The sequence below is a fragment of the Bos mutus genome, chromosome 13 (assembly GCF_027580195.1).
Source record: "Bos mutus isolate GX-2022 chromosome 13, NWIPB_WYAK_1.1, whole genome shotgun sequence".
Taxonomy (NCBI): domain Eukaryota; kingdom Metazoa; phylum Chordata; class Mammalia; order Artiodactyla; family Bovidae; genus Bos; species Bos mutus.
Genome location: NC_091629.1, coordinates 49,393,166 through 49,416,911, shown reverse-complemented (window position 1 = coordinate 49,416,911; position 23,746 = coordinate 49,393,166). Strand labels below are relative to the sequence as shown.

General features: G+C 46.1%; 2 protein-coding genes across 4 annotated transcripts in view; one reads left to right on the top strand and one right to left on the bottom strand.

The window, feature by feature from the left end:
- On the top strand, positions 1–863 carry SCAND1 (SCAN domain containing 1). Its single transcript, XM_005900042.3, has one exon. It carries the CDS (start codon positions 83–85, stop codon positions 620–622), a length of 540 nt encoding a protein of 179 aa, XP_005900104.2. The 5' UTR covers positions 1–82; the 3' UTR covers positions 623–863.
- A 1,258-nt stretch (positions 864–2,121) lies between these two features.
- Positions 2,122–23,746, bottom strand: part of PHF20 (PHD finger protein 20) — a 127,631-nt gene continuing 106,006 nt past the window's right edge. For all 3 annotated transcript variants that reach the window (XM_005900040.3, XM_070381655.1, XM_070381656.1), the window contains 5 exons: positions 20,091–20,190; positions 17,055–17,250; positions 11,113–11,512; positions 9,150–9,333; positions 2,122–4,651 (listed from right to left, as the gene is read on the bottom strand). In XM_005900040.3, the coding sequence (XP_005900102.2) occupies positions 4,509–4,651; positions 9,150–9,333; positions 11,113–11,512; positions 17,055–17,250; positions 20,091–20,190 (1,023 nt within the window). In that variant the 3' untranslated portion in view covers positions 2,122–4,508. The remainder of the gene's footprint in view (positions 4,652–9,149; positions 9,334–11,112; positions 11,513–17,054; positions 17,251–20,090; positions 20,191–23,746) is intronic.

Here is a 23,746-nt window from a genome sequence, read left to right as displayed (position 1 = left end):
AGTCCCCTTTGCCCCGCCCCCTTGCAGACGCAGAGCTGAGCCAACAACGGCTGGACAAAGAGCGACGCGTGGAGCCGGAGTCATGGCGGCTACCGAGCAAAGCTTGGCTCCAGCCGGAAGCTCCGCGCCACCCTCGGGGAAAGAAGAAGGAGCCGGCCCGAGCTCAGGCACGGAGGGTGACCCTGCGGGCTCCTCCTCGACTCCTGAAGCCCCACCATCTATCCCCGACTCCTCCAATCCCAGCGCCACGGTCCCCGAAGCGAATGTTAAGCCTCCTGCGGCGGGTTCCGCCGCCCTAGACCTGCCTGTCGGACCCGCACCCCAGGGCCCTGCGCCGGTTGCCGAAGCCTCTCCGCGCTCCCCTCCAGGTCCTGGCGGCTCCCGGCCTGGCCCAGAGACTTTCCGCCAGCGATTCCGGCAGTTCCGCTACCAGGACGCTGCAGGCCCACGGGAGGCGTTCCGACAGCTTCGGGAGCTCTCCCGCCAGTGGCTGCGCCCCGACATCCGCACAAAGGAGCAGATCGTGGAGATGCTAGTGCAAGAGCAGCTGCTCGCCATCTTGCCCGAGGCGGCGCGGGCCCGGCGGCTTCGCCGCCGCACCGACGTGCGCATCACTGGCTGAGCGGCGGAGCTGCGGGCGACCCGAGTCAGGCACTCTGGACTGGAGCCATGATCGGGTCCGGGACCGTGAGCTTGGCTCCCCAATACGGGATAATGAAAAATGAGTTTTGGCAGTTCTTGCAATCTCGTGTGTCCTTTCCGTCCGTCCTTTCTCGTGTTTATTTTCCCGAACCTATTTCCACCCTCTATGGTTAGTTGTGAAACCAATTGGGGACCTATGAGAATAAAGCCTTTGTTTCTTACTTATTTGGCCTTCGTTGGCTTTTGTAGGATCATTATGTGTTGGCTATGGGTCTCCACATCTGGGTATTTTTTTCCTGCGCGTTCCCCAGAGCCCCACATGGTTTTCCTTTGTTTGGTTGGAGCCTATGCAGTGAGGACTCGGCAGCCTGGTTCCAAATTCGCCTGTACCTCTCATTGGCTAGAATTTGAGCTTGTTTTCCTACCTCAGCGGATAGAGGACAGTGGTACAATCTTCTTTGTGGCTGTGGGTCGTGCAGGCAAATAGGTGACTGTAACTAAGTGCTGATTTAACTGGCTGCTGCTGTAACAATACTGCCCTCAACTTGTTCCATTAGCCTACCTTGTGGGCGCAGGCTTCCCCACAAAGGCCCAAGTTACAGGGCTGTTTAAACAAGTGTTCACTGCAGGTCCTTACCTAGAGAGGCTAGTTCTTGTGAATTCTGGTTTAAGCTTCCAGACCCCTCTCTTACCAAATTTTAGGCTTGAAAGATTTTAGGAACAGATTTGGTGTGAACTGATGGATTATTTACATTGTTGGAGCTACTCCTAACTTTCTAAAATAAGCATAATTGTTTAGGAAGGGAAGAGATTTGGCAAATAATAGGGAAGCTCTGCAGTATAACTCCATTTCTTGAGTCTTCTGCACACCCAGGAAGGGAGCTGATTGGGGTCCAAAGTCGTTTGGCTTGGCCTTCAGAAGGGTCCTAATTGTCATGGGTGCCATCTTTTAATACAAGAAAGGCCAGACCTGTCCTCCCTGCACTGCTTTCAACAAGCAAAAAGGTAATAGTCCTGCAGCTCACACCACAGAGCATGAGTCAGTCTGCGCTAGAGGGTGGTATGGGGCATTTTACTTTTGAATATTAGACACTTAAATGAATTCAAAAGTATTTTGTATACTTCCTTGGAATTTTGGATTTAAGCCCGCATCTGCTCCTACAGGGCTTCCCAGGTGGCTCAGTAGTAAAGAATCCACCTGCCAATGCAGGAGATCCAGGTTCGATCCTTGGGTTGGGAAGATCTCTTGGAGGAGGAAATGGCAGCCCACTCAAGTATTTTTGCATGGAGAATCCCATAGACAGTGGAGCCTGGTGGATTACAGTCCACAGGGTCACAAAGAGTTGGACATGACTGAGCATGCATGTATGGCTACCTCCCTGCCAAAGATAAATCTATTTAGAATATAAAAGCAGACTTGCTTTAAAAGGTAATGTTTATGGAAAATTAATGCACATTAAAGATTGAGTAGATAACAAGTGACTGAAACGTAGCAACAAAAACCTGTTTTATTTTTCCAAATACAGATACAGAAGTTTGCATGTTTTGCAAATATTGCTTCAAAGCAACATTTCTATATACAGCGCCTTCTGTTCTAACAGCGCGTAAACATAGATATGTATCCACAGTGCAATGTTGGCTCATCAAGGGTCCACCTTGCATACACTCGTCACTTAAAGAAACAAAATGATTAGTCAAACCAGAACTGTTTTTGTCAAGGCAATTTTTCTTTTTTATAGGTGGATAGTTTTTCTCAAAAGAAAACTTAGGTAGTGTACATATTTCTAAATGGTAACAGTAATATTTGCAAAGAACAGTTTCCAGTGCTCCAGCTTGGGGTTAATTCAACTTGACCAAGGAACTGGGGATGGAGCCCTTCCAACATGGCTTTAAATTAGGGAAGCACACTGAAGTGGTCAGAACTTCAGAGTCATCCCTGCTTCCCAAAGGACAAAAGTCACAATGAGTGAAAAGGGATTATTTCCTTTACAAAAAGCATAAAATAAACCCACTAATGACCACTTGGTAAAGTTAGGGTAACTCAGTTTCTTCTTCCATCTTGAAAAAAACGTGAGATTTGACCACCGTTACAGCTTCCCCAGAAGTGACGGTCAAATGTGTTTTCAGGAAAGAAAAATCAGTAATTTAATAATATCAATACAAATCACTGTACCTCACAGTTGTGGCTACAGAAAATCATCCTGTTTCTTCCCTTTTCGGACAAGCATCACACACTTCTTAAAATGTGGCCATCTGATAAATTGTACAAAATACAGACAGATGCCATGCACACTCCGTGAGTGTTTCTTCCCACACCGAAAGCACTAACATTAGCAATGGGAAGCAACCTCATAGAGGAATTGTGTCAGCTTTATCACAGATGTCAACTTGCCCTATATTCATTTTATATCAAATGGCGAATTAAATCACTAGACAAAGCATTCCCTGAAACAGATCTTTGTACAGAGGCCCTTGTGACCACGATTACCTGTGCCGTAAAGCCTAACCATCCCGGAGGTCACCGGAGATCCTGTCATTGCTATTGAGATATTGGCTACTTCACGTTTACATAGTAAAGATTTGCAGCATATAACATTACAGATCCATAAACCCAGAATTAACTCGTGAGTGTTAATGGACAAATGTGCTTTGATTTTTGCCTTTAGTGATAGGAAAACTAAATGGTAAAATGGGTCATTCCTCAAAGCATGGAACAGTTTCTTTAACTTTACCTGGTAAGGAAAAAACAAAACAATTACACGTGGAACCGTAACCTGCGAGAGTAACAAATATTGTCTCCAAAGGTACAAATTGTACCTGGACCTTAAGCAGCATAATCACCTTGATCTCACAAAATAATACAAACAGGAAATTTAAAGTGTTAAAGTATATTAAAACAATTCTGAAAATGCTGACTACTGAACATATACCCTTCAGGGAAGGAGAAAAGCGGCAGATGTAGAATCTGGTTTCTTTACAATATAAAATAAGGTCATCTCCCAAACCACATCTTTGTAGCAAATCTTTACAGTGAAAGAGTTCAAATTTGGGAGAACCATTTTGGGGACATTAAATAGAACTGGTAAGCTGTCAATATTAAGAAGTGGGTAGAAAATGCTGTCCTTCGGGTTCCAGACCCTGTCTGCTTCCGTTTTGGGATTCCTCCTAGATTCTTATGACAGTGAGATTCTACTTCTTCCACAGGCTGTATGGGTTCTGCAACAAAAGACACAACCCAGCCAATTCTGGGGTGAAAGCATACAAAACTCATCCCCGGTACCATGAAGTCATGCAAGAGAGGTGGTGAGAAAGTGAAGAGTTCTAGGGAGAAGGCAGGCCGGCCCAGGCCTCTACTCCTTCCCAACCTCCACACAAGGGTGAAGTCACGACATTCCCACGAAGCTGGAAAAATGAAAATGATGCCTGCTGCCTAAATTCATGCCAGGCAGAAACCCAGAAGGCTTGGCATATGCCCCAACCTGACAGAGAAGTCAATTAAATAAGCTGCAAGTTGAATTTACAACTGTTTTCAACTACACTTTTTTGGCTCTCATTCCATTTATCATCAGTGGCACGATTTCAAGTGAAGTTTGTGCAAAAAGACTCACTCTCCATTCAACAATGTGCACAGAAGAAGGGAATCCCAATAGTCTATCTGCTACCCTCCTGGTAGGCTTTGAGATCAGAGTACCCTCCCTTCCAGCAGCCAAAATGGCCTCTTTGTCCAAGTCCATCACACCCCTGCCCAGATCCCTGAAGTCAGTCGGTGTCACGTGCATTCGGCATGCTAGGTTTATTTATTTAAATACGTGAAGCTCCTCCTGCAGGTACCCCAGGATTGTGCCATTAGTCTGGGGTGCCCAGTTTCATGTTGAGCAGCAGAGCGCGATCTGCTGCACCTTGCCCAGGTCCGTCAGCAGCTGCTTGATGCAATGCTTGAGCTGTGGAAGCCTGGCCAGAGGCTCCGGGGGCTCCAGTTCCCCAGTGTAGTCCAGCCAGCTCTCCAACACTGTGGGCAGAAGAGAGACAGGACCCGGTGAGTTCCCAACACTTGATTTGCAAGAATGTCAGCACTTTTATCTCATCTGACCACTAACTGGGGGTGGGGGAGCAGCAGGGAGGGGAGACCATTTCAAGCAACACTGACTCATCACCCTCTCTGGGAAGTACTACCCCTCGGACAAAGTTAAATGCTGCAGAGCAGTGCCATCTAATAGAAGTTTCTGTGATGATGGAAATGGGCTATGTCTGTGTTGTCTAATACCGCCACTACCCATATTTAGCTACTGAGCACTTAAAACGTGGCAAATACAACTGAGAAACTGAATTTAAATTTTATTCCATTTTAATTAGCCACACATAGCTAATGACTATTGCATTAGTCTATAGTCTAGTAGGCTTTGAGATACCCACCTTTCTCAGTGTTACTGCCCCACCTTCAGAGTGAAAGTGAAAGTGAAGTTGCTCAGTCGTGTCCAACTCTCTGCGATCCCATAGACTAGCCCACCATAGACTGTAGTCTACCATAGACTGTAGCCTACAGGCTTCTCCATCCATGGGATTTTCCAGGCAAGAGTACCTTCATAAGGCCTTCCCATATTGAAAATCAGAGAGCCTGGTGTGTTAGCCTTCTGTTAAGAAAAGTGACTCTAACAGGACTTAAAAAGGTCTATTTTTATCTCCGTAAATTGATTTGTTTCATACTGATTCCTAGCATGAGTAGCACTGAATACTCTGATTTCATTTCCTAAATATTTAATGTAAGATGACCAGGTAATAAGTTTCCCAGGTGGTTCAATGACAAAGAATCCACCTGCCAGTGCAGGAGACAAAGGAGATGCAGGTTTGATCTTTGGGTCGGGCAGATCATCTAGAGGAGGAAATAGCAACCCACTCCACTGTGCTTGCCTGGGAAATCCAATGGACAGAGGAGTTTGGTGGGCTATAGTCCATGGGGTCACAAAGAGCTGGATACTACTGAGCACAACCAGGTAATAACAAAGTTGATTATCATTAGCTCAATATCTAAAAAGCTGTCTTGCTTCTGAGAGCATGATTTTTCTATAGAAAGGTATTTTTTCTTTCCCAAGCCACTCCCTTAAGCTCTGGCGTTTGGGGAGAGGTCATCCAGGAACCCTGATTCTTTAACAAGAGCCCCACCCCACCCCGCCCCCCACAGGCAGGCCTGAAGCTTGCCCCAGCCTGCCTGTAGTCTTTCTAGTCTGTGCACCAACCTGTACTGAGAACTTTCTGGACCCTCAAGCCAGAGGTGCAGAAAGAGGAAGACCATGCAGGGCCTGTTCCTCAAGCAATCTGCAGCCTTGCACACACTCCTCTGCCCTCTTCAGACCAGTCCTTCATCTTCCTTCCCACGTTTCTAAACCCTTTGTCCCCTGCAAGCTATTTCTCAGGGAACCCTACTCCACTCTATAATCTGAGTCTGGTCCCTGAGTCACCGTGCTATGCTATCACTTGCTCTCCTTTGGAGCACTTATCCTCAGTTGTAATTAAAAATAATAGGATGGGGCTGCCCTGGTGGTCCAGTGGTTGAGAATTTACCGTGCAATGCAGGGGATACCAGTTCCATCCCTGGTTCAGGAAAATCCCACATGCCACAGGGCAACTAAGGCTGGGTGCCACACACTGACTCTGTGCTAGAGCTTGTGAGCCGCAACACCGAGCCTACGTGCTGCAGCTACTGCGACCCCAGCACCCTAGAACCCATGCTCCGCAACAAGAGAAGCCATCGCAAGTGCTGAGCGTGTGTGTGTGCACTCAGCTGGTGTTGTGTCTGACTCTTTGTGACCCCATGGACTGTAGTCCACCAGGCTCCTCTGTCCAGGGAATTTTCCAGGCAAGAATACTGGAATGGGTTGCTGTACCTTCCTCCAGGGGAATCTTTCCAACCCAGGGATAGAATCCATGTCTTTCATGTCTTCCTATATTGGCAAGCAGGTTCTTTACCACTGAGTCACCTGGGAAGCTCACAATTGCTGAGAGGCCCCTGCTAAAGCCACTGGAAATACCTCAGATCTGGTTCAGGCTCACCTAAGATGTCCCCCAACACCTTGGTGACCCAGTAGGCACACATAGGGAGAAAGAAACAATCAGTGTGCAGACTAGAAGAGTCTAGCCCAGAGGTCCCCAAACTTCTGGCACCAGGGACCAGCTTGGTGGAATACAATTTTTCCATGGACAGGGGTGGTGAGGGGGCAGATTTCAGGATGATTCAAGCGCATTACACTTATTGCGGCCACGGCTACGACTAAGTCACTTCAGTCGTGTCCGACTCTGTGCGACACTTATTGCACACTATTTCAAATCTAATGCTGCCCTGATCTGACAGGAGGTACCACCAGTCTGAGGCCCAGAGGTTGGGGACCCATGGTCTAGGCCACTCATAGTCTATGAACTTGGTTAGGAGGAGTGTTTGGAGCCGCTAAGGGGGAAGTCTTGTCTCTAGATCTGCAGAAATGAAGACCAGACACATAACTGTGGGAGCCAACAGCACCTCCTCTGGACCCCAGCATCCAGCCTGCCGGCCTTCTCTCCACACCAGGTGCTGGACCATAACCCCAAGTTTTTCTTTTAAGGAAGCTCAACGGTATAATGAGTGCAAGCAAGGCAGAAGGTTATAAGAATAAAGTTTCATTTCAAATACCTTCCCCCAGACCATCTAGAGACCATCTAGATAACATTAAAAAAAAAAAAAAAATCTAATGCTAAAATATTCAGTGTTTTCATGCTCATTAAATATCTTTATCTTTTAGTTTTATAAGACTGTTCACACAACTACATAAGTTATTAAATAATGGTTAAATACTCAAACAATGACATTTGTTAAAGTATAGTCAGTCAATATAACAGCTTATTAGATTTTTAAAAAGGAATATTATATACAAATTCCTATAAAGGCTCAGTTTATCTTGAGGTATTTAGATGAAATGAAGATAGTAGAAATAAAATGGGATTTTGAAGAATCTTAATTAAATACAACGCAAAGTCTGTTTACGTGAATAAAATCTTTAAACTTAAAATTGATTTTCTTGCTTCCGGTACCTCTCAGGGCCTGGAATGTAAGAATACAGACAGAGTATGCGGCCCCAAATGAGTTAAGACACATAAAGAGCACTCTGAAAGCCCAGAGAAGGGAGTTCAGGCTCTCATCCTGGCCTGGCCACACTGTCCACTCAGTGAGCTCAGGGCTGGAGCAGCCCAAGCTGGGCGGGAGGGGGTACATCAGTGATTAAGTAAGTAGGCTCTGACCTCTCCCCTCGGGGCAGCTTCCTTTGGCAACAACAGAACCTTCGCCCTGTTTCTACGGTGCCTGAGCTTCTTCTCAGGGACCCAGAGTCAATTCCACAATTTTCAGTCCATCACTGGACCGTCTTTCAGCTTTCTACTAGCAAGGTTTTCCATAGACCTGGCATCTGTTATAGTTCTAAGGAGCTCAAGGAAACCTTTCAGGAGTAAAGAGAGAGAGAAACACTCTAGCTTTCAGCAACACCCTCACAATGGACCCTGGACTGGCCTGCAATCCCCAGTTCAGCAGGTTTGCCTCTGGGGCAGGCCAGGAAGCGTGAAGGCACATTAGTCTTTGTCCTCCAACAGGGCCACCTCTTAGCATCCTGCCTCAGTCACCCCTCCTGTAGCAAGAAACACAGCTCTCTCCAAGGCTCCACTTCAGTCCCTGGAGCTCCAGGAAGCCTTCCTGTTCTCGCTTCCCCTCTCGATAGCTGTCCTCCTCTAGCCTGACCTCACCCATACCCTGTGACCTTTGCTTATGTTAACACATGGGATTTTTCTTCTGAGTTATTTCATCCCCAATTATAGTAATAATAGCCTAGCTATCCTCAGAATCCACAAACGAAACATTTATTTCTTAATCAGGCTTCTTTCTAAGGATGAAAAAATAATAATAATTAGGAAACAAGAGAACAAGAAAGAAAGAAGCCTGTCTTTAAAAACCAAACTGACAACACCCTGGGAATCAACATTTCAGTCCTCCACGCCCATCTGATAACTCAACATCAGGGGACATGTCTGGGGGCAACATAAATGACTCAGTCAAGTTCTAAAATATCTGCTGATAAAGAGGAGAAGGCTCCATTTTAGATTTTAGGAAAGGCTGTAAAGAAGGAGTTTTCAGATTAATCCTCAGACATGCTAAAGCTCAAAGCATCCAAGTATCAGCTCCCCACAGAACTCAGTCAGTAAAGACCTGCTCAGGACACACACCGCCCACAGCAGAGCCCAGCTGCTCCGCTACGCTCTTTCCTGGGCAGAAGGGACTGGGAGAGTGAGGCGGGACCCCTGGCAGCACACAGCCCTTAGAAGTGCCTGGTCGATACTGAAAGTCAAGCTTGGCCATCTTGAGGGGAGAATGGAGATGAGGGGACTAACAGAAGAGGCAAGAACACAGCCATCCCTGGAAAGCCAAATCAGAGGGTTCAGAAAGCAGCTCTTCCTACTGGTCCACAGAGCCTACCAAGGACAGGGAGCCCTACCATCCAGCTCCTTCTCAATGGAGTCCATCCTGTGCGTGACTTCGTCCTGAAGGGATTCCACGTGTGTCAGCAGGTTAAACTGCCACTGGTGCTGGGAGCTCAGCAACCCCTCTCCACCTCTGTCCAGCAGCTTCCGGGCAGGGGCTTCCTCAGGTAGGACCTTTTTGGAGACATATTCCCTCACCTGGGGATGTAAGAGCATCAAAGTTACCGAATGGAGACAGCTCCCAGCCTCTTTTTCCAACCAGCCAGTGTTTGCAACCATCTGAGAACCCAGTTGCAGTTCGAGTAGTCCAAATCGCTACCTCCCTGCCCCCGTCCTCTCTCAGGCACGGGGCAGCAGCGGGCCTGCCGTACCAATAATAATAACAATAACAATAATAACAACCGCCTCAGGGCCACGCAGACCTCTGGCTCGGAGGCGCCCAAGCTGCTTCCCAATGAATGGCCCAATGCCTAAGGGCCGAAGCAGGCCTCAAAGAACCGCTTCCTGAAACCTGGGATCAGAGTAGAGCAGGGCAAGTGTGGACGAGTGTTAGTATGTGGGTGCTCGTATGTAGACAAACTAATTTTAAGTCCTAGTTCTACATCTTGCTGAACGCATGCGCCTGGATGAGTTACTTCACTTCTCTGGGCCTCTATTCCCTCATGGGAAAGAAATAGTAGTAAAACCTACTTTAAAAGTTCATGAGGCTCAAATAGGATAATGTGAATAAAACAGAGTGCTGGCTTGTGGTCAACCTGCCAGTCATGAAAGAGATTTTTAACTCTACCTGCCTTGTTTAGGCCCAGGACGTCTTGATTTTTTTCATCATGTTCCAGGTGCCTCTAGGCAACTGGCATAATTTGCATGACCACAAACCTTTTCTGGGGTTTGTGACTGCAACCCTTCATTCATTGATTGGAAATGAAATAGGTTCCAGTTAACATCTATGGAGGAGTGACTGTGTGCAGAGCCACGTGCTGAGAGCTTCTCACAGGTGTGCCGCACACTAAACTGAGAGGTCCCCATCACCAGCTTCACTTGGCAGGGGGTAAAAGACACCTCTGAGGAGGTGAAGGGACCTGCTCAGAGTCACACAGCAAGTGGCAGAGCCCAGACTTGAAACTGGGTCTGCCTCCAAAGACTGTCCTCACCAGCCTTACCCAGCCCTGCTTAGACCCTGGCAAGGACACAGGCTGAACGAGGTCTAATGCCCACTGCTGAGGGGCTTCTAATCTAGGCTACTCCCCCTCAGCGAGAGGCGGCAATGGACTTAGGGTGGTGATATCACCCCACTCAGTGGAGTCTATGACAGTAAGTATGACAAGGGTGGGGAAGCTCTCATCACCCAACCCCTTCACTGACAACTGAGGATGAGACGAATGAGACCAGGGAACACTGGCAAGAGAACACACAGGGCTCCAGAAGAGAACGACGTGAGTAACAAGAACCTGGGAGTATCTCTTGGGAAAACTGATTAAACCAGCAAACATTTGGACAAAATGGACTGTCCTTGCGCCAGGGCTACAAAGTCAAAAGTAAAGTCGTCATAGAATTGTACTGAAACACGCCTGACAGAACACTTGACTCGCTCTCTGCTCTTGCTGAGGATTAGCACCCAGATGCAATGATAGACTGCACCGAAGGAAAAAAAAACCTCATTTTCCTAACTTGTTATTATTTGTCAAGTTCCAGTCAATTACCCTTTTCTTCTGGCTGCCTCCGACCCCTCCACCCTCACCACCACTGACTCTGCCATTTTGCCGACATTTCCTAGAACCAATGATATCTGGGGTTTAAGTGGGCTCTTTTGACTTTGTACTCATTTTAAAAGACAAAAGAAAAAGAATATGATAAACAGATTTATATGCAATTTTAAAATAAACACAACTCTATCATAAACATCTTCCACTGAACATTTAGCCCTGGGAAGAGACGATACAAGATCTCAAACAAGAACAAGCACAAGCGAGCCAGTACCTTTGGGGAACTGGGTTTGGGGTCACTGTCCCCTCTGCTCCTGTCTTGGTCTAGAGGCCAGCCCAAGCGTGGAGACAGGGAATCATCACCGTTCTCGTGGCGGGGGTTGACAGCGTCGTCGAGGGCAGAGCGCCGGGTCTCCACCACTAGCTTCTGCTCCACAGCTGGGTAGTAGGTGCGGGGCTTCTGGTAGCAGTGCTCGCTGGTGATATAGGACTCCTCCACAGAGGTGGGCAGGGGCAGGGGCTTCTCCATCGCCCCGTTCAAAGTTCTATAGCTTGGGGCTTCCTCCCTACTCTTGGCTTCAGTGACACGGATGTGTTTGGAATGAGACCGCCCCTCCGCCAGATGCTGCTTCCAAGGCTGGCACCACAGCTGCAGGTCAGGATGCCCCCGGCTTCTGTTGGGAGGGAAAATACCGAAAGGGCTCTAACCCTTCTAACCCTACCCTAACCCTAAACCCTAACCCTAAGGGCTCTAACCCTTCTAACCCTAACCCCTGGGATCACCGCAGGGGCTTCCTACACTAGGGGGAAGACCTCCCACCTGGGCCAAGGGAGTAAGCCACCAAGAGGGACTGTAGATTCACAGCCTCTGAGGAGACACTTCCAGGCAAGCTCCTGCTGTATCACTCACAGTGAGCAGGACTGGACTGGGAGTCAGAGGACCTGGCTGCATTTCAGCTCAGCCGCTGATCATAGTGCAGCTGACCGAGTCACTCTGCCAGCCTCATTCCCATTTCCTCCTCTGCAGAACTGGCTAACCCTCTGTCTGCCAGCAACCACTGAGTTTAAGTGAATTAATCTGAACCGAAGTCCAGTATTTTGTTGGCAGTAAAGAGCTCTTCAAATGTGACTTACTAAAAATAAACATAACTTAGGACTAAACAGCCATAATAACGCTGCCATGCCATGCCACTCAATTACACAAACCCAATGAATGCTTCCCTGGTGGCTCAGACAGTGAAGAATCTGCCTGCAATGAGGAGACCTGGTTTTGAGTTCTAGGTCAGGAAGATCCCCTGGAAAAGGAAATGGCAACCCACTCCAGTATTCTTGCCTAGAGCATTCCATGGACAGAGGAGCCTGGTGGGCTATAGTCCATGCAGTCGCAAAGAACTGGACACAACTGAGCAACTAACACTTTCAGTGAGGACCCAGGAGAGAGTTGGTAACCAAAAGTCACCAAGGCATAAGCCATTAGTAACAAGGTGTTTTGTTTTTAATACTGTTTAAGATTTATCTGTTGATCTGGCTGTGTCAGGTCTCAGTTGTGGCACTCGGGATCTCTAGTAGCAGCATACTAACTCTTTAGTTGTGGTGTGCAGGCTCAGTAGCTGCGGAGCATGGGCTTAGCTGCCCTGTGGCATGTGGGATCAGGGATCCAACCCAAATCCCCTGCATTGCAAAGTGGGTTCTTAACCACTGGACCACCAGAGAAGCCCCCTTAAAAAGAAAACAATTATTTGGCTGTGCCAGGTTTTAACTGCGGCATGCGGGACATTTAGTTGTGGCACGCGAACTCTTAGTCCCGGCCTGTGGGACCTGGTTCCCTGACCAGGACTCAGGCCCAGGCCCCCTGCACAGGGACCACCAGGGGAGTCTCAATACCAAGGCTTTTAAACACTCTTCAAAAGTCTCCTGTTCTCCCCATTCCAAAGAGGACAATTTGTTATTAAAGAAGGACTCTGCTCCCTTTCTGGCCAGAAGACACCTCTGAGAATCTCTGCCTACATGTATATGTGTACATAAAACTGTGTATGACTATAACCATTCACTGTCTGAGATTTGACACAAGAGGTCTTTTAATTTACTGACTCATAACCACTTGTATAGAAGGAAAAATAGAACAAAAAATACCAGACTGCACCATTCTAAGAGGAGGGGTTTTGTGAAATTATAATATGTTTTGTACATGTGAAAAAAAAGGTACTTCTTACTGTGGGATGTATGTTTTTTGAAGTTTAAAAGCCACTACTCTAGATAAACTTCACCATTTAACATTCTGTTCACCACCCAGAACTTCCATTATAACCTTTGATCATTAAATGAAATGAAGGAAGAAAGGGAAAAAGGATAGAGAAGAAAAACCGGGCTCCCCAAGTCAGGCAGCAAGTGAGAAGACAGCCAGGAGCTACTCGTGTCTGGTTCACAGACGTGCAGAGACGTATGGGGACCCTGCCGACTGTCACCATGACTGCTGATTGTCACAAACGGACTGCTGGCACTCGGTTCATTGAATTCATGAATCCTAAATATCTTGTAATGCTTGGTACAATTCCACATATATAAAGAATTACACCATGATATAACTATATACATTATCTTCACCAGTCTGAACTGAGAATCACCGAAACCACATCAGCAGGAACTCACCAGCAACTCCCACATAGAGGTCCCCCCACCACCAACAACACACATACACACACGCCTTCCTGAAGGCTTCCTATAGAAATGGAATGCGTCATAACTATGACAGCATGGAATGAGCTTACAGAACCTAAAATTCTGCTCATGAGGGGCTATAACTACGCTCACTCAGCTCTCCCACTCCAGCAATCCCCAGTACCACTCCCATCCACTGAAGGAGGAGAGGAGACCACCAGCATCAAGGCAGCCTGGGTCCCTGGCCACCTCCAATAGGGTATTGCGTCTGTACCAGGACCCCAGGACCCCAGACATGCCTCTGAAACCATAACTGCAACAGAGGAAACGGGAGTCATTGTTAACTTTCAGGTCTACTGTAGTCTGAAATCTGTTCACCTGGAGGGCATAAGCCACAGTATGAACCTGTTCCTGCATGAAAATCACAAAAATCTTTGCCTCCTCCCCCCTACTATTCTCACCCTCCCAGCTAAGATCTGAAGCCGCAGCTACTGATAACCCTGGCCTTTCTCAGTAAGCCCTGTCGATCATGAAGAAGGTATGCACATTCATGCCTGTTACTTTTTAAATGACAACAGATGCTCTGAAGTTACACCCAGTTTTACTGTTTGCCTCTGAAAATGAATCCACTAGGTTGCTTAGGAACAAAATTTCTGAGAATGAAGACTTCGAGCCTATGATAGCAGAGACCATCCAGGTGTGCAGAGACAGGAACCACCTGCCCATCTCCCATGATCTCTTCCACCTATAATGACTAACAAGATCTCCTGATGCTCTCTCCTGAACTGCTTGGAGAAGTCAGGTTTTAATTCCAGTACAAAGTCACTGCTACAAAGATGAAGGATCTCAACGGGAATTCAGAAGGAACAAGGTTCTGGAATATGGGACCCAGCTGGAGCGCTTATATTTCCCTGAGCAGAAAGAAAAACATCTAATTGAACCCTCAAATGAAAAGCGCCGCAACATGTACAATCAGGATCTGAGGTTTCTGTGCACCTTCCATCTGTGTCAGTCAATTTCTGGCTTCTCATTAAAAAGAAATTCATCTGGCTTACATGTCTTACAAGTCTTCTGATTTTATTAAATGTAAGGGAACACCCAGTCTATAACATCCTAAACAAGGGCTGTCACAGTAATGGCTAACTTCCCCAGTAACTATCCTTTCCTTCTCTTACCCACCTCCAACCTCACTCCTGGGTCTGCGCAGGGAAGACAGCCACTTGGCTGACCTCTTGCATTTAGGTGTGTCCATGAAACCACCTGTTCCCCCTCCAGGGAGTTAGAGCAGAACTGAGGTACAGGTGAGACTGCTTGGATGAGACAGGTGAGATTAAACCCAATGGGATGTCAGAGTAATAAGACAGAAGGAACCCAAGTCCCCAAGTCCACAGCTAGAATCACGGCAAAAGGCCACCTACCTGGCCTGGACTCCTGCCTACCTCTGCTTTATGTGAGAAAGAAAATTCCATTTTGTTTTAGCCTTTATTTTTTTGGTCTTTCTTATAGCAGCTTGGCTTTTACCCAAATCAACACAGACCCTTGCTGAATGTGCTCTGCTCAACCACTTCTTGCCACACTAGTGCTGGAAGCCGAGTCTCCGTGCACCAGAATGCAGGAGAAGGCAGACCCGCATTCTGTCATCTCCAGGCTCTGACATTCTACTTCACCTAACACAGGAGGGCTCCAGGACTAATGAGCACCAAGGAAACCTTGTCAGGGACTGGCCCATGGGCTCTAACGCATGTGTGGTACTGGAGTTTGATGACTTCATTAAAACGGTGCTCTATAGGCAAGCTCACGGGAGAACTTAAGGATTCTATCCCTGACATACCCTGTGCTACCACCAAAGGAAAATTCACAGACCCACTGAGAAGAGGCAGTTAGAGATAAGGACAAGGACCTAACGGGAGCTGGGACCTGAATTGTAGCCCTGGAAACCAAGGAGGGGGCTGTCCCACTCAAGGCCCAACTGCCCTATTTGGCAAAGTGGGAGCAGATTACAGAAGCCAATAGACCCCAATATGAGTTACATTTCTTTCTCAGAGCTTACGTGAACTTGGGTCATCTGACACGTACAATCTAACCACAGAAGGAAATTCACACTCAATTTCACTCCAAATTCTAGCCATTAAAAACCAGAAGTCCAGCTCCAAAGGGCATAAAACTTCTTCGTCTGAGCAAACTATCAAGAGACGTATTTACTGAGCAACCATTATGCTAGAGAGCAGGCCTACCAACAATGTCTATTCCAGCAGCTTTCAATTTTACTTTGTTTACCAATCAAGAATGTTTAGGATGGGAGTTTCCCAGTAGCCTAATGGTTAGAATTCTGGGCTTTCACTGTTGGGGCCCAGGTTCAATCCCTGGTCAGGGAATAGAGATCCCACAGCTGCATAGCAAGGCCAGAAAAAAAGAGAAAAGAATGTTTAGGATGAATGGATAAACAAAATATGGTATTACAAATAATGGAATATTATTTAGCCTTAAAAAGGAAGGAAATTCTGATGTAGGCTACAATATAGACAAGCCTTAAGGCTGTTATGCTAAGTGAAATAAGCCAGTCACAAAAGGACAAATATTGTTGAATCCCATTTATATGAGGTTCCCAGAGAGAGTCAAATTCATAAAGACATAAAGTAGAGGGGTGATTGTCAGGGGCTGGGGGAGGGGAAGTGGAGAGCGTTGTTTATTGGGTACAGAGTCTGCTTTGCGTGACACAAAGAATTCTGGAGACTGCTGCAACAGAGTGAATGTACTTAACACTGCTGAACTGTACACTTAAAAATGGTTAAGATGGCAAACTTCATATTATGTATGTGTGTGTGTGTGTGCTCAGTTGTGCCCAATTCTTTGCAACCCCATGGACTATATATAGCCCATCAGGCTTCTTTGTCCATGGAATTTTCCAGGCAAAAATACTGAGGTAGGTTTCCATTTCTTTCTTCAGGGGATGTTCCCAACCTAGAGACTGAACCCACTTCTCTTGGATCTCCTGCACTGGCAGGCAGATTATTTACCACTTCACCACTGGAAAGCCCCTATATTATGTATATCTTACCACAATTTTTTAAAAACTCAGCATGATACAACAAAACAAAAAACCAACTAAACTATAAATACACACTGCATATCTTGATTTAGTAGTGTTTGCAAGCATATATACACGTGTCAAAACTCAACGAACAAATGTTCTGTGATGACCTAGAGAGATGGGGTGGGAGGGAGGTTCAAGAGGAAGAGGACATATGTATACTTATGCTGATTAACGTTGTTATGTGGCAGAAACCAACCAAGCATTGCAAAGCAATTATCCTCTGATTAAAAACAAATTTTTAAAAGATGAATATTTAAAATGGGTGAGCTTAATTATATGTAAATTGTACCTCAATAGAGTTACATTAAAAAAAATGTTTATCATGTCACTGAGAATTTTTAATACAGGTCTCAAACTCAGTCTTCTCATCACCGGTTTTGTGGCTTTCCGGTTTCTCACATTTACCCTGCCCTCTGCCTGTGCCAAATCAGACTCAGCCCCAGAGCGGCAGGCGCCACACTTACTGCAAGATGCTCATCTTGAGCTGCAGGCCGTGCAGAACCTCGATCACTCTCTGCACGTCGCCGAGAAGCTGGTGGGTGGCCACGATCTTCTTGGCGTTCTGGTGGGAATAGTTCTCTTCTAAAAATGCCAGGCCGTGCATGTGTCCCCTGCTCAACCACTCCTTGTCATACCAGTATTTGAAGCCAGGCCTCTGACCTACAGCAGTGACAATGAGAGAGTTAATCCTTGGTCTGAAGGAAACCCAGACCGTTTCATCGTCACACAGTTATCACACAAACTACCGCTGTGTGCATATGTTCATTCATTCATCCAGTATACATTTACCTGGTACCTACTAGTCGCTGGGCTCTCTACAAGGTGCTGGGGATAAGGTAGTGAGAAAGGTTTATTCATGTCCTGATCTCTGCAACTGGCCAGAGGCAGAGTGGGAATTTCTCATTCCCTCTCCCACTTAAAACCTTCAATGACTTCCTACTGTGAACAAAAGAAAACCCAAAGCCCTCACTCTGGTCTGATGAGGCCTGCAGGACCTGGCTCCTCCCTCCCCTCCTTGCCTTACCCTTCTGGAACACATCAAGCTCCTTCTGGTTTTAGGATCTCTGCTCCAGCACCCCACCCCAACATGTCCGGAGCACTATTCCCCAAGACCTTTGCAGAACTGGCTCCCCACTGCCTCCTCAGACAGGCCCTTTGTTACCTCCCAAAGTAAGGCAGCCTCTTTGGTGCCTCCCAGTCATTTCCTATCTCAGGGCTTTTGCCCCATCAAAGCATTCATCCCTAGCTAATATGTTTTTGTTTATATGACTTATTTTGACATCTGTTTCTGGCCCCAACCCCACTAAGAGCCAGAATAGGAACTGTTTTGTTCACGGTTATATCCCCAGAGTCTAGCAAAAGCCATCTTGAATGAAGTTATCACCTGGAAAGACGCCCCAAGCCCCCTCCAACTGTCACCTACCACCTAACTGAACGAACACCCTGCTCCCTTCTCTGGATGTCCGTTTCCCACCTGTTAACAACAACAGATGAACTGAACAGCCTCAGTGGTCCTGTTCATTACAGGGATCCTTGGACTGAAAACACAACCACATATGACTTGTCAATGTCTCCTATTGCAAAAGCCTAGGGAACAGCTTCCAATCAGACTGCTATTCACCTCTCAATAGCTATTAAAAACCCTCAAATAATCAATCCTTTTCAAGGTCCTTGGACTCTTGGCTTTACTAAGACACATGGTGGGGATGCACCTCCACTCTGTTAAGTAACCTTTAAAGAAGAGCTCTGTTAGGTTAAATTTCTGGCCCAAGACACTGCAGAACCAAACACAGACAGTAAATGTGACAGTCACTGAGTGCTCAATTCGATGAATCTACTCCCAGTCTTGGCAATTTAGTTATCAAAGTCCAGAAAGTGCCTAGGGATTGATGAAAATGGTGTATATGATTTCTTAAAAGGAAAAAGTGGAAGAAAGAGTGAGAGACAAAGTAGACAGAAGAGATTTTTTAAACAATGCCCCAAAGGAGCCCTGGGGACTATGGGTGGAGCCTCAGAGGCGGCTGTCAGAGGTGGCCTGAGCAGCAGGATTCAGAGCAGCATTACCGGTTTGACAAGACAAAGGTCAGAGACACCAGTTCTCATCTTCTATCTGTCACTAACTGAGTGATCTTATGCCAGTCATGCCCCTTCTGGACCTGATGCTTGCCTGTTAAATGTCAAGGCTAAACTAAGTGGTCTCTGAGATCCTACCCGTCAGTTATAGTCTATGACTCATGGACTACTCTTCTGGCCATATTCTTTCCTTGGGGTAAAGGGAAAAATAGAGACAGATTGCTCTCTGCCTATAGACTAATCTAGCACAAGAAGACACAGTGTCACAATAGACCTTATCAGGCCCCAGGGGGCCCTACTTGCTGGAAAATGAACTATGGTAGCCCTTCCTATATAACCAGCGAAATCAGGAGAGTTAGTCCCCCAAGTCAGTTCTAATTCCAATTTGCTTCATGGGATTAGGAAAGTCATTTGTATCCCCGGGCATCACTTTCTTCCTCATAAGCAAAAATATAGGACTAGGAGCTCCTACCAGTGTCATCTCACTGTTACTAAAAGGAGTAACAGAAGCAGAGGCTTTCAAGCATTGTCTAGCTGTAAGGGGATCATGGGACTAGACCCAAGGGGAGAGACCTCACAGCTGATGAATGGAGACAATGTCCCCATCCCACTGACAGCAAGACAAGAACCACACAGATTTATAATGCATTCCTGAGATTTTTGGAAAGGGGCACTCGAGAGCCACAGGCCAGCCCTGCGGTCATGGAACAATGAAACAAACTGATCCTAAGGAAAGAACTCACTCCTCTGGGTGACAGGCTCTTTGCAAACACCTTTCCTGTCCCCCTCAAGGGCACATCTCCCTTCCACGCAGCAAGGATGCAGTGGAAGGCAGATGCCACCAGAGGGAGCAGAGGCCGGTTGCCAACCCTCCAATAGCCCTGAGCAGTCAAGGTCAGGGCCCACATCCTCATGAACTCTCAAGAAAAGGAAAAGGCGTTCGCTCTGGCAGCACATATGCTAAAACTGGAATGACAGAGAAAAGATGAGCGTGGCCCAGCACACGCAGGGACGACGTGCAAGCCTGTACAGCATCCCACAGTTCACACGGAGTGTCAGTGCACCAGACGAGAAAGTTATGGAGATCTGTGCGTACAGTTTATAAACAATCACTGCACCAGACACTTAAAATTTGTTAACAGGGTTGAGCTCATGTTATATGATTTTTTAACGACACACACACACACACAAAGGTTCTAGTTCAAGGCCAGCTCTTCTGCTAAGTGAACCTCTCCACGCACTCTTTCTTACTGCCAAGTTCAGGACAGCTGGCCACCAGGTGGCTAGCAACAAGAGTGAGGAGGCCGAGTCTAGCCAACGCTGAAGAAATGAGTCTCAAGACCCCAGACCTTCAGGCTGCTGCACCGCCCGCTGTGCTAAGGAAAAGGCTACATACTGTTAAGATCCCTGACTCCAGAAATCGCTACCTGGAGGGTCTCGGCAAACATAACAGGTGTATTTCTCAGGCACATTTTCTTCCAGTAATCCCATGCAGACCCCATGCTGCCAGCACTGGCACTCTTCACACTGTTAGAATTAAAGAAGCAATAAAAAAATTAAACTCAGAAGGAATCCTCCATCCAAAAATAAGACCCACCTGTGGGGGAGGGGCATGGGAGGTGGGAGGGAGGCAGGGCACTCCCCACGGACTCACGGGGAGCTGAGCTGCAGCCACTTGCAGAGCTGCGCTGGCCAATGCAGTAGCCACCCTGTGCTTTCAACGTTTAGATTAACGAACGAAGTTAAAAATTCAGTTCCTTTTCCCACCAGCCAAATATTAAGTGCTCAACAGTCGTAAGAGGTTAGAGGCTACTGTACTGGATGGCACAGATAAAGAGAATTTAGATTACACAGTATCTGATCTCAGAAAAATGACTACTTTCCCTCCCATATCTAGAGGCTTTTACTTTTCTGATCACTTTATAAAGACAGAGGAAAAATAGTTTAAGCCCTCAGAGGAAGGTCTGAAAGACAAAAACCTGAGTTTGAATTCTGGCTCAGACATTCATTAGCTGTGTGACCTTGCAGATCAGGTCACTTCTCCACCCTGGGCTTCAGTTTCCCCATTTGTAAAACAGGATACTATTCCTACTGACCATGTGGGGCTGTCAGTGAGGAATCAATGGGTCATGTGTCATACAGTGGAGCCCAGCACTCAGCTTTTATGTATAAAGAGCCTATTCGTACTACAAAAGGGCAGGCTAATTCACTGTGATGCCTCCTGAAGTAACCATGTGCTATGCATGTGCTAAGTCACTTCAGTCACGTCTGACTGTGCGACCCTATGGACTGTAGCCTGCCAGGCTCCTCTGTCTATGGAATTCTCCAGGCAAGAATTCTAGAGTGGGTTGTCATGCCCTCCTCCAGGGGATCTTCCCAACATAGGATCAAACTGGGTCTCCTGTATTACAGGCACATTCTTTACCACTGAGCCAGCAGTGAAGCCCAATCACGTGCTGCTGCTGCTACATCACTTCAGTCGTGTCCGACTCTGTGCGACCCCACAGATGGCAGCCCACCAGGCTCCTCTGTCCCTGGCCTAGCACTCTGCATTTCTTCTCTCTAAACCTTACCAAAGGTCACACAGCTGAGAAGAGGCAACAGTGGATCAACACTTGGATCCACTGTTGATCAAACACAAGCCCAGCTAACTGCATGACTGTTCTTTTAACCCAGGGGTCCCCAACCTCTGGAGTCAAATGCCTGATTATCTGAGGTGGGGCTGATGTAATACTAATAGAAATGAAGTGCACAGTCAATGTAACGCACTTGAATCATCATAAAACCATTCCCCACCCCAGGTCCAGGGAAAAACTGTCTTCCACAAAACCTGTCCCTGGTGCCAAAAAGGTTGGGGACCGCTGTTTTAACCCCTAGGCTCCACTGCCTTCCCTGGGGAAGGAGGAAAGGGAGAAGGGGCAGGAGGCAGAGAGCAAAAAGAAAGGAGCAGAGGGTGAGGGCAGCACTGGGAGAGCGGTGGCTGGCCTGAGGAGAGGAAGCCCGAGAACTCAGGTCCAGGGGAGAAATGGAGTGGAAAAGGACGCCAAGGGAGACACCAGGATACTTCCAGCAGTTCCAGACCAGGCCCTAAACCGTTGGACAGCTCTGGAAAGGGGATAGTGAGCTTCTGACATGGTTTGAGAGTGGACCACCGGCCTGGCCACAAGGGAAAAAAGCTGAAGCTCACAGTCTACAGCCACCTGGAATCAGATAGGCCTCAGCATCAAAGGGCTTTTATGGGCTGATCATATCAGAATCAATAGGGGCAGAGCTGAAAGAGAGACTTCAGATGTAATCTAGATTCTTCCATTTCCAAAAAGGAAACTAAGGCTCAGAGGGAAAGAAAAGGGTGTGAGACAACAAAGGCAGCTGGTAGCAGAAAACAGACGAATAATTAAGAATGAAAGTCTCTCTCACCAATGACTTTGTGTTTTAAGAACTAGGAGACACCAAAATTGAATCAAATACAGCTAAGCTGAAATTTTAAAAATAATTTTCTCACGTGGGTCGGGCTAATATACATTGTTCATTTTTAAAAAGTTTAAATTGGGGACTTAATCTGGCAGTCCAGTGGTTAAGACTCTGCACACCCAATGCAGAGGGCACAAGGTTTGATCCCTGGTCAGGGAAGACCCCACATGCCATGCAGTGCAGCCACAAAATTAAACTAATTAAAAAGCTTTTCAATATTTGTGGGGCGGGGGTTAGGGGGGAGCACCTACGTTGTGAGTCTTGCAAGATAGTGGTCCCAGACCAAGGACCGAACCCAGGGCCCCACCCTCAGTCACTGAGAGCACCGAGTCCTAACTCCTGGCCCACTAGGGCATTCCCAAAAAGTTTAAATTTAGAAACAAGCAGAAACAGTAACAGAAAAGATAAACTATCTAAGAATAAATCTAAGACTAAGAATAAAAGCATGCAAGATCTAAATAAAGAAAATTTTTGATTATTTGAAGGACACAGAGACTTAAGTCAATGAATAAGCTGCAGTTTATTTCTTAATAGCAAGAGTCATTATCAAAAGGATGATAGTTTTCCTTGGATTAATATATAAAAATAATGTAGTGCCAATAAAACAATAAACTAATAGCTTTGGAACAGAAGCTGATTCTAATAGCCAGGAAATTCATTAAAAAAACAAAAGGGGGTACTAGCCCTACCAGATATGTTAAACATATTAAAAAGGTATAATAATTAAAATAGAATTGTACAAGCAAATATAGAGAGCAGAAAGAAGACAGAATCCAGAATGAGAAACAACCACATCCAGAAATGCAGTAAATAAAGGTGGCTCTGTAATACGGGGCTGGTGTTGGAACAACTGGGTAGCAAGAGCCCTCATCCTGTATCAGGATAAATTCCAGGCAAATCAAATATTTACATAGTTTTAAAAAAATAAATGAAACTGCAAAACTACCAGAAGAAACCAGGATAAATTCATTTATTGAGTTTTCTGTAGACTTTTATGAACTTCCAATGAGGAATCAACTCCTATTCAAATCTCAAAAGCCATTAAAGAAGTTTGATATATTTGACCTCATAAAAACAAAGCATCTGTAAGACAAGTCAAAAGACAGATGACCAAACAGATACAAATATTTGTAACCGTTCTCACAGCTGATACAAAAACATATCAACAAAAAGCCTACACAAACCAGCAGGAAAATGACCAACCATCCAACAAATAAATGGATAAAGAACATGAACAGACAGCGCAAAGGAAAAAAACAAATCTTAAGTAAAAAGATGTTCAAATTAACCATTAGAAGAATAACAGAAAATTGTATTAATGTAAATTAATGTGAAGTCAAATCAGCCTAATAATAAGTATATACATTAGTATTTTTAGATTTTGAGATTATATGTAAGTATCAACTAATTCTTCATACCTTTATGTACTCCCTGAAATTTTTAAACATTTACTGCTTTCATCATAGAAGTGTTATTCTCATGAAAAGCTGTTTATAGATTATAATTTTCATTTATATATGCATTTGTATGTGTGTATTTAAAAACAACAGTGGTTATTTCTGGGTGAAAATAATCTGGGTTATCCTTGTTTTCTTCTTTGTAGCTCATGGAA

Coding starts and splice junctions, on each gene's coding strand:
- SCAND1 (XM_005900042.3), top strand. CDS start 83: ATGGCGGCTACCGAGCAAAGCTTGGCTCCAGCCGGAAGCTCCGCGCCA.